Source organism: Acanthopagrus latus, chromosome 13 (genome assembly GCF_904848185.1).
Source record: "Acanthopagrus latus isolate v.2019 chromosome 13, fAcaLat1.1, whole genome shotgun sequence".
NCBI classification, from domain to species: domain Eukaryota; kingdom Metazoa; phylum Chordata; class Actinopteri; order Spariformes; family Sparidae; genus Acanthopagrus; species Acanthopagrus latus.
The window spans coordinates 12,627,091-12,637,731 of record NC_051051.1 but is presented as its reverse complement, the minus strand read 5'-3'; the positions used below and the strand labels follow the sequence as shown (position 1 = coordinate 12,637,731).

The 10,641-nt window shown below is 41.8% G+C and overlaps 2 protein-coding genes across 3 annotated transcripts; both read left to right on the top strand.

The window, feature by feature from the left end:
* The first annotated feature begins 155 nt into the window (after window positions 1-155).
* On the top strand, window positions 156-2,830 carry pigw (phosphatidylinositol glycan anchor biosynthesis, class W). Its single transcript, XM_037120143.1, has 2 exons — window positions 156-315; window positions 704-2,830. Exons 1-2 carry the CDS (start codon window positions 313-315, stop codon window positions 2,198-2,200), a joined length of 1,500 nt encoding a protein of 499 aa, XP_036976038.1. The 5' UTR covers window positions 156-312; the 3' UTR covers window positions 2,201-2,830.
* A 219-nt stretch (window positions 2,831-3,049) lies between these two features.
* Window positions 3,050-9,991, top strand: ggnbp2 (gametogenetin binding protein 2). Of its 2 annotated transcripts, none has more exons than XM_037120141.1 (14): window positions 3,050-3,205; window positions 4,030-4,155; window positions 4,738-4,818; window positions 4,967-5,220; window positions 5,437-5,535; window positions 6,728-6,841; window positions 6,958-7,167; window positions 7,289-7,463; window positions 7,565-7,753; window positions 7,852-7,984; window positions 8,364-8,489; window positions 8,607-8,755; window positions 8,845-9,057; window positions 9,210-9,991. In XM_037120141.1, the coding sequence occupies exons 2-14, from the start codon at window positions 4,063-4,065 to the stop codon at window positions 9,411-9,413; spliced, it is 2,040 nt and encodes a 679-aa protein (XP_036976036.1). In that variant the 5' UTR covers window positions 3,050-3,205; window positions 4,030-4,062; the 3' UTR covers window positions 9,414-9,991. The 2 variants fall into 2 exon arrangements, with proteins under 2 accessions (XP_036976036.1, XP_036976037.1); XM_037120142.1 differs by lacking the exon at window positions 3,050-3,205 and adding an exon at window positions 3,492-3,625.
* The last annotated feature ends 650 nt before the right edge of the window (window positions 9,992-10,641 follow it).

Below are 10,641 nucleotides of genomic sequence, written 5' to 3'. Positions count from 1 at the left end.
CTCAGCCATGCTCTCTGACCATCATATTCATGAAATACTTCGTCTGCGTCAAGTACTAATAGTCTTTTTGTTGTTGTTGTTTTGGTTTGTTTTGTTTGTTTGTTTTTCAGAATAGTTTTTAACATGCATGATACCCAAGTCTCGGTTAAAGTTGCAGGTTCCCAAAAATCCGAGCTGCAAAGAATGCAGCATGGTGTCGAATGCGGAAGTAAGCGCACGAGCTCGACCGCTTCTCAACCGACTGTAAACAAGAATGCTGTGAAACAGGTCTTTTTGTGAATTAGCTTTTTCTACGCCAAAGAGACAAACCTCATGGTGAGTAAAAATAACCGTCGACTACCTGAAGAATGCTATTAAGCATCGTAGTATAGATGAGAGAATTACGCTAACTTCCCTCATGGTAAGTGCTAGTGGAATACTGTCTGGTAGGTATAATTTTATCAAGAAGAGCATATCACACAGAGTGCTTTTGTACACGAAGGTTGTTTCCGCTGAAAATCAGTAAGTTACAGTTAGAGTTGAAAAAATCTTGCAATAAGGTTACACCTTTGTTCCCATTTCTTGTAAACTCACTGTGGTTTCTGTCATAGTGTCCCAACTGTTGTTCTTTTTCTACTGTCTGTTGAGCTTGTTGCTATGTACTTGTCTCCAGGTAAAAACATATTTCTCTCATGTAGAAAAATATTAATTTGAATGTTTGCAGGCCATGTCTCAGAAGGAACTGAAGGAGGCGTTTGTCAGCAACCTGAACGGGACCAGTCTGCAGGAGGTGGCCCTGGGCTCGTTTCTCACCCCGCTCTGCCTCATCAACAGAGGACTCATTCTGATCCTTTACCATCAGGCCAAAGGGTCTCTTCCGCTGCCACTCCCACTGATTTCTCACCTGCTTCTTGACTTCTCTGTCCTGATTCTCCCCCTCGTCCTGTCATGCACCGTTCTGAGCAGCATTCTTCACCAGGTCATCATAAGCCTGACCATTGTTTCGGCTTGTGTCTTATGCTATATCTATCGCACCAACAGCCACCCTACTGCTGGGCACCCACAGAACACTGTCAGCTCCTTCCTTCAGAGTCACGTCCAAGTCAACCAGGTGCCCTTTGTGACTATCTTCCGAGTGTTTGTAAATGTGAAAACAGCCATCAGCATCCTTGCAGTAGACTTTAGTGTCTTCCCAAGGCGATATGCTAAAACGGAAACCTATGGTACAGGGGTAATGGACTTTGGGGTGGGAGCATATGTCTTTGCAAATGCCCTTGTATGCCCAGAGGCACGGAGGAAGCACATCTCAGGATCCAAGATGAATCATATCACGAAGCAGCTCCTGTCTGTCTGGCCCCTGGTGGTTCTTGGCATGGCAAGGCTGGTGAGCTTGAAAATGAGCGGTTACCAGGAGCACGTGACAGAGTATGGTGTCCACTGGAATTTCTTCTTCACGCTAGCCATCGTCAGAGTTGTGGCCTCTATGATATTGGCTGTGCTACCACCCAGTAAGTCATGGGTCTTTGCCCTTCTGATCGGTGGGTTCTATCAGTACACTCTGGAGACATCAGAGCTCAAGGCCTTCATTATCCACAACAATGACAGAGAAAAGGACTTTTTGCACGCTAACAAGGAGGGCATATTCTCTGTAGTGGGCTACGTAGCCATCTACTTGGCAGGGGTTCAGGTGGGACTGTATTTGATGCAACCAAGATCCCAGGTTAGACAGTGGCTCAAAGTACTTTCCAACCTCTTGTTGGGAAGTTTGGTCCTGTACACTGGCTTGTACATATGCCAGACACTGGTGGAGCCAGTGTCTCGTCGCATGGCAAATTTACCTTTCTTCATCTGGAGTGTTGCCCAGTCTTTGTTTTTTATGTCCTGCCTTGGTGTCGCTGATATGGTTTTATTGTTTTCCAAAAGAACATCAGGCTGCCAGTTGGTACCCTCATCATGGAGTTTGTGTAAAAAACAATCCGAGTCACTCCCTGACAAAAAGACAGGTGAAATGGAAAGACGCTGCCTTGCTCAAGCTGTCAACAGGAATCAGCTGTTATTTTTCCTGCTTGCAAATCTCATGACAGGATTGACCAACTCCGTAGTGGACACACTCAACTGTGGCAGTTTGATTTCAGTGTGCGTTTTGCTTTTGTACATGTTCATGAATTCCCTCGTCATATACATTTTACATCTCTGTGGAATTACAGTGAAATTCTGGTGAAACTACATTTTGTAAATGCACCAAAGGGTTTGTTTGTGTATTTTGAAGTTCTTTGTGGGGCTGGTGTGACACACATTAAAATTCTGGGCAATCAAAAGCACTGGGAAGAGTTAATGTTGTAAGATATGTGTACATTATTTATTAATGCATGAAAATGAATGCTCTGTCTTGATAAAATGGTGCTTTGGATTAAGTGAACACTGTAAAACAATATACAGTCAAATGTAGTTAAGATGTTTGCTTTAAATTTACGTCTGTGAATTTTTATTTAATTTTTTTTTTGTTGACAGTTTGCTCATTTCTGCTACATAATGCATTCTGCTTATACAGGATTGGTTTACCATATAACTGGCATTTGTCTGGTTTTACTTGAATTATAAGACCTCTGACTTTCATAAAAGGGAAATCAGCATTTTAAAATGATGTAGTAAGTGAACATAGCCTGTATTGAGAGCGATTTTTTTCTGTATATCTTGTACACATCTGATGTACAAATGTTTTATTATTTCTCGTTTGCTACTTTACTGCTTATTGTAATACTGTTTTGCTTGGTTTGAATTTCTTCCTGCTCAAATCTTAGTGACTGCAACACCTGTGCTAAATTAAATGATTCGTCAGTATTGAAAAGCAGTGGTCTGTTCCCCATCAATGTATGTTAATGTGCCAAACCTTCAAAGTAAGGGCTGGGGTTGAAATCTGTGCAGCAACATAAAAACTGATGGTTATAAAAAATAAAAATAAAAACAAAACACGCAAATAAAGATGAAGAAGTGGGAAAATGAGTGCCCACTTACAGGATTTAGAACAGCCCTTCTTGTATGAATGGACACTTTCTCCTTCTCCAAAGATATCCGTAGTGCGCCCCCTGCACGCCACACGTATTACAACGTCAGCCACTACGTGTGGGGGGCAAAGGTCAAATCAGTCATGAAGATTCCGCCACCGTAGCAGCCAGTCACTGTCGCACTTGTTTATTTTTTATTTAAGCGTAGATTTCGCAAGCGGGTAAGTAAAACACCGTCCGGGTTTATGCAGTTGTCCCTTTAGTCTGTCAAGGTGAGACAATATGTCCAGCGCGAGCAGCTGATGAAAGTGACAGTCGCTAAGTAGCCAGTCAGTTGAACTTTATATTAGCCGTATTCAAGCTCGCTAACGTTAGCTTTATAGGGTAGCGATGCTAACTAGTAAGTTAGCTAAGTTTGCTGGCATCGACAGGGCGTAGAGAAAGTCTGTCCACTACACAACACAACTGTTACTTACCAGAGTGTCAGAAACGTCTGGATCTAGAGACCGTTTGAAAATATTGCGCTAAGAATTAACTGACCGGCTTCCTCATTTTTTTTCGAACCGTGCTTCCACCGAAATTAGCTACCAGGCTAACCGGCTAGTCGCTGGTTACTGCTATTTCGTGATCAACAGATAGACGTGAGCGTGATTAAACCTCGTCTTCTTGAATTCAACTAGTGTAGTCAAAACGATTTTAAACAGATTTCCGAACCCTAACGTGATCTCTTAACCTTCCCCCCACCAAGCTTTCGTCGCTCGTGTTGTTTTGCTAACTTAGCTTGGTCATATCTGGGTCAAGACAAATCTTTTTCCACTGCAACAGTGTTAGCGACGCTATAGAAGATGTTGGCAACGTCGATACATAAATAATTGATCTTTTGCACAGTGCTTGAGTGTCACGTAGTGCGCAACACAGCTTTTATTGTAGTGACAAGGCGATATGGTAGATAGCCCACAATGACCTGCAGTAGATTAGCATTAGCTTGATGTAGCCTGTGCTGATATCAATTGTGGTCAGTCGGTCTCTCGTGTGTCACCTGCAGGCGAGCTGCACCACAGCCAAACTGGAAGAAGTCATGGCACGTCTGGTAGCAGTGTGCAGGGAGGGGGAAGAGGACTACCCATTCCTCGCCAGACAGATACCCCTGTTTATCGATGATACTCTGACGGTAAGTAAGCTTTTCGACATACTGTATATGAGCACAAGGAGATTGTGAAGATCACAGCTAAGTGGCTAGCTCAAACATAAGCCTCTTTGGGTCATGTGCTATAGCACACCACATCAGTTCTCTGACTGATGTCATGTCCAGAAGTAAAGCTTAAATTATTAGCGAGCAAGACCCAGCCTGTTTAAGGGACAAACATTGAGTTTTGCTGACTTTGTTGCGTAATCTGTCAATTAAGAAAATTATAATGTCTAGACAAATACATACATTTCTATGGGAATGGTGGGGTGAGAGATGACAAGCTTTAGACAGTGTTGTCTGTCTGTTTGTAGTACAATGGCCACCTGCTTGTCAGTATCAAGAATTTTATTGGCAGTGGTGTAAACTTTAATAACCAAGAAGACGGTTTTTACTGTGATCCCGTACTTGTGATTTGATACCATATGCCTCTAAAGTGACATGTTTATAGTGTGAGTGGAGATACAGGCCATTCCCTAAGAAATGGTTTATGTATTCAGACGGTTATCAGCAAGGCTGAAATGAGTCTTTGAGAATTTAAATATACATTGCTGCATATCTTGTCAGATGGTGATGGAGTTTTCTGACAGTGTCATGGATGTTGACACCCAGGAAATAAACACGTCTCACTGGAAACAGTTTTCTGAGGTGAGTGGTTTTAATTCTGCATAGTGGACCTATTGAGCCAAATAAAAGCAAGCGAATTTGGCTGTTTTCGTGCTATAGTGTACATAAGCTCAGTCAAAAAATGGGTAGTTTGTCTTTTTACGACGTGTGTGATTTGTTGTACTTTCAGTATTACTCCAAGTTGAAGCAACAGGACTTGACAATCGCCCTGATGGTCACATCCAGGGAGGTCTACAGTGCATTATCTCAGCTGGTGCCATGCGTGGGCTGCAGGCGCAGCGTGGAGCGCCTCTTCTCACATTTGGTGGAATCTGGCAACCCGGCCTTGGAGCCCCTCACAGTAAAACCCACAGGAATGCTTTCTGTCACCAAGGCGTGTTTAGCAGATGTAAAGAAGCTCTACACCCTTTTCTATGTCCACGGGTAAGATACATATTTTTTATTTCATTTTCACTGCTGAATCAATCATATTATATATTTGCGTGCGTGTGTTTTTGTTAAAACAAAAGAGGAAACCTCAGTATGTGAAAACAACAAGAAAATGCTCTCAGAGTTTGGTGGAATACTATAATGATAATGCTATTCTATGCTAAAAACAATTATACTGCAGTTTGATAGAACATTTCCTTTTTTTTACAGGTCAAAGTTGAATGACATGATTGATGCCATCCCAAAAAGTAAAAAGAACAAGCGCTGTCAGCTACACTCCTTGGACACACACAAACCCAAACCTTTGGGGTGAGTAATGTGACTATTTTCACCTGTTATCGTCATGAAACTGCTGTATCGGTTGTTTTCTTCACTTATTAACATTCAGGATGTTAATGTTAAGAGCCTATATCTGAAAAGTGGAAGAGATTTTTTTTCCCAGCAGAAGAGAGTGGTTGGTTTTAGCAAATACACTATATGATGACAAATTTGGCATAATTTTTCCCTGATTTTTTTCCCAGTTGGTGCCCCCTGCCATGTAGACACAAGCCATAAAAGACTGAGTTTAAGGGGAGTTTCGACTGTGGTTGTGGTTTTATCAAAATTTGTGTAAGGTGTTGAATGTTTTTGTGAATTTAAAATAGAAACACTTTAACACCTCTGGCCAAGAGCGTGAAAAAAAACATAATATATTTTACCAGCAACAGCAACGGAAGTATGAATAATAGACATTGCATGATATTTGGACAGTGTTTTTTTTTCAAACCAGAAAGCAGCAATATACAAACAGTCGAAAAGGTAATACAGTGATCTAAACGTAATACTTTGGGTACTCTATATTAAAAGAAAGATCCTAGTTAATCTTTTGTTCACTTCAATAAATACTGAATAGTTTGCGTTTGAGTTTGGGAACCAAAACAGACCAAGTGATGTTCATTCTTCTTAAGCTGATAATTATACTGTCATCTAAACCAATGTATTATACACCCAGCCTTCTCCTGCCACTTCTGCTGTAATATTTGGATGGAAATCTGGATGCAGTGCATGGGGACATACAGCAGCAGTTGCATGCCTTTCTGTAACTGAGGACGTTATAAATAGATTATAGTTTATTAGACAGCCTCATTTAGATATGCTGGCGTTGTTTAAGTGAAGAGAAAACAGCACAGCATTCAGCAGCTAATGAGTCAGATATTTCCCTTAGGAGTTGGTGAGGACTAACTTCAGCACTAAAAGAAGAGTGAATATTTGCCTTATATCATGGTGACTACAAATACAACTCCCAGTGAATGCTTATGTCCCCACACATCTGCTGGATGTGTAAATAAGCAACTGTGTGCTAACAATTTCACAAAATCTGCTTAAAGGGATACCAGTTATATGTTTACAGCTCATTCCACTACTCCCTAATGGCCAACAACAAACAGTCATTACAGGTTTAAGAGATGATTACCATGTATTGTGATTGTATTGCTATAATAGTTGTATGTTTTGCTTACAGGGGAAGCTGGATGGATGTGTGGGAGCTGATGTCTCAGGAGTGCAGAGACGAGGTCGTCCTTATTGATAGCGCTTGTCTCTTGGAGACGCTGGAGACATACTTGCGTAAACACAGGTAATATGTGACTATCGCAGCCATCACTTTCAATATGCTTTTCCCCCCATCTTTCAGTGTTGTGTTAAAGGTCGAAAGAGGACTGAAGTAACAGTGTGTGACTGTCTTGTGCACAGGTTTTGCACTGACTGTAAGAATAAAGTGCTGAGGGCATACAACATCCTGGTGGGTGAGCTGGACTGCACTAAAGAGAAGGGCTATTGCGCTGCCTTGTATGAGGGACTATGCTGTTGCCCCCACGAACGCCACATCCATGTGTGCTGTGAGACTGACTTCATCGCTCACCTCCTTGGGCGGGCAGAGCCTGAATTTGCTGGAGGCTATGAGTAAGTAGGGGTTGAAGTTAGTTTGATTTGAGTACTTTTTTTTTTATGCCAGGTTCCCTTCAGTGTTTTGTACATTCAGTTGATGAGGCTCTCTCTCTTTTTTTTTTTCTTTTTTTTAAAGACGCAGAGAGAGACATGCCAAGACCATTGACATTGCACAAGAAGAAGTCCTCACCTGTTTGGGTATTCACCTCTACGAGCGGCTGCACAGAATCTGGCAGAAACTCCGAGCAGAGGAGCAGACCTGGCAGATACTGTTTCACTTGGGAGTTGATGCACTACGCAAAAGTTTTGAGGTACACAATTAAAAGCCAAGTGTGTGCATAGTATTATTTTAAATTGATGAATCACATGATGAATACATTATGGCTGTTTGCTAATGTATCCATTTCCCTAGATGGCGGTGGAGAAGATGCAGGGGATCAGCCGTCTCGAGCAGTTTGTCGAGGAGCTGTCTGAGGAAGAGCGGGCCAAAGAGCTGAAGCAGGAGAAAAAGAGGCAAAAGCGGAAAAATCGACGCAAAAACAAGTGTGGCTTTGAGATATCTGAGCAGGAGGCAGAGGATAAGGAGAAAAATCTGGACGAGGTCATCATCCTTGCATATTCAATAAGACATCTCTGTTTACATGCAGCCATACGGCTGATTGCCTTTTATTTACAGCCGGTCCATGTGGTGTGTTGCAGGGTTCTCTTGAGTCTATGGAGGGCTCTTGCCAGGTCTGTGGTAGCCACGATGAAGAGGAGGAGGCCAGATGTGAAGAAAGCGTCGCCGCCAATGGAAACACTTCATGTAGCTGCCCAGACAACACCAAACAGGGTAAAAATGCACACAGGCTAAAGCTGTAACGGTCGAGTCTCTGATGTACAACCCAAAATACTTCCACAAGCTGCATCACAGACGCCTCAGTGTTGGTGATTATCAGATAAGATTATCACGGCTTTACTAGCGTCCTCCTCCATTTTTATTCATTAGCCTAGATTACTGAAAGGTTAATAGGGCATGGAATAGGTCAAGCTGATGGTGAAATATTGTGAGTGTCCTCTGCTGGACCGCAATGCAAACTACCTCAGTTGCACTGGCAATTTGAATATTTAACTTATTCCACAAAGACCACAAGCCAGTCTGTGTATCTTTTAGAATTTGCTGCATTAGCACGACCCTTGTGAGGACAAATATTTTCCATGTGTTTTTCCAGATTTGTCTCCCCTCAGTAATATTAGTGACTGCGGCTACTCCTCAAGTATGGAGGGCAGTGAGACAGGATCGCGAGAAGGTTCGGACATCGCCTGCTCTGAGGGAATATGCAACCATGACGAAGCAGGTCTGGTCTGAGAAGCTCAAACGTGCTGAGGACTTAAAACTACTTCAGGGGTTTTTTAAACATAACAGTGTCTTGAGTCTGGTTTTCATACCGTGTTTTTGTTTTCACCTTCTGCAGGAGATGACCCAAATGCCCATCACTGTGCCGAAGACAAGGAGGAGGATGGAACAGACAGTTGTGTGGACTGCTGGCCGCACGCTGAGGAGAACACTCAGTGCAAGAGTAAAAAGAAGAAAAGGAAGGGCAAGGGTTTATGCACCAATCAGGTGAGAGGAGAGACTGTAGAATTCACATGCTGCAGTACGTGAAGCATATTGCAGGCTGTGTAGTAAATGAAGTGTGCACATTTCCACAGGGACAGAAAGGTGAAGGTTGTATGCCAGATGGGAACACGACAGGCCACGGTCCACAATCATCACACACCTGCCGAACCAAAGAAATCTTCTCCTCCTTATGTGGTGACACATTTACCAGCATTGCACTACGATTACCATGGACAGCACGTCAGAAGAACCTCAGCCTTCATGCGGGTCCTCCAGAGGCAAACATGAGTCTCGTGGAACTTCTGGTTAGTGACAAATGTAGTTCAAAGCCTTGTCTCATATGAAGCAATTTGACTTGATCTAGCAGGACATGCACAGGACAAACTTTTCTTTTTCTGAATAAGAATGAATGAATAGAATGGTTTGATTCTCTTGTAAACTCACTTTCTCAATACAGGACGATTCAGAGGCGACTTCAGATGAAGAGAACTGTCTGACACAAGATGAAATCCAGGCGTTTTTAGAAAGAAACCAGTCCTTCTACAACAACCGCCACCAGTACAGACAGCTCCTGAAAGAGAAGTTCACCAACTACTGCCGGGCCACTGAGCGGAGTAAGCCGATCTGTGGAAAGTGGTTCGCCACCACCAGTGTCAACTAACTGCACTAAGAAAATTCTTCCCCCCGGGAAAAACACTCGTGACCACTGCTGCGACATCTTTAGTAAAGAAAAAATCGGAAGTACATTTGGTGTCCTGTTCAGTCAGTTCTCCTTTAAAGTAAATGTGATTCTTACTTTCTGTTTTTCTCTCTCTCTCTCTTTCTCTCTCTCTTTTGCACACCAACACACTTTTCCATCTCGTTTCTTGGCCACTTTCTCACCAGTAATTGTTCTCTTTGACCAAGCCTAGCTATTTGTTGTTGGTCTTTTGTAGGGTCATTGAGTAAGAGCACAGTGGAATCGGTAATCAAGCTTCGCAAGCTGTGACGTTAGGGATACATTTTAGGAGTCTTATTTTATGTATTCTTTTTTTTTTATGGTTTTGTTTCTATTTTGTTTCTCTTCGGTGACACTTCAATGTTGTGGTAAAGGTTGTACCATTAAATGTGTACAGAAATTCTAAATATAAAGATTTTACAGAGAATAAACATCCATTTGTAATAAGGATTTGGGTGTGATGTTAAGAGCGCAATGTGCAAAATTTACTAAATAAAGAGTATTTATTAATATGCATTATACATTTGTTGGATTGTCTTTTTGTTCTTGACCGCATCAAAGCTCTGTGTTAAGATTAGGCTTGTTCATCTTTTCCTGGCTTTTGCCAAGTAAACGCTATATTCCTTCAGAAAGTATTCAGACCCCTTCACTTTTTCACATATTGTTGTGTTGCAGCCTTATGTTAAAGATGCTTCAGTTATTTTCCCCCCCATCAATCTACACTCAGTACACCATTATGACAATGATATTTTTGAACGTTTAATAAAAAGGACAAACTGAAATATTGCTGATATTAGTATTCCCTTTCAGTTGTTCTATATTCTTTTAACTCGTCAAGATGTTTCTATAAAGTGAAAGATTGCTTTTCTTCCCTCCAGCGTGTCCCCACAACCCAGCAGATCCCTAACCTCTGTCTGCATTCATCCTAATCTCCTTAAAATGGAATTAATTTTAGTCCTTGCAAAGGAAAATGTATATATAGAGTAAACATCCAATGTCAGCCATGTTATGATATCAAACCACACAGGCTACTAACCAGGTATAAGATGTATTTCTGTTAACATAATCCTTTGTGTACAGGAATGGTGGAACTTGGAGGTGCACTTTTTAGTTTTGGGGAAGGAATTTTAATCAGAAGAGAGATTTTTTTTTTTAATGATTAAATAAACTG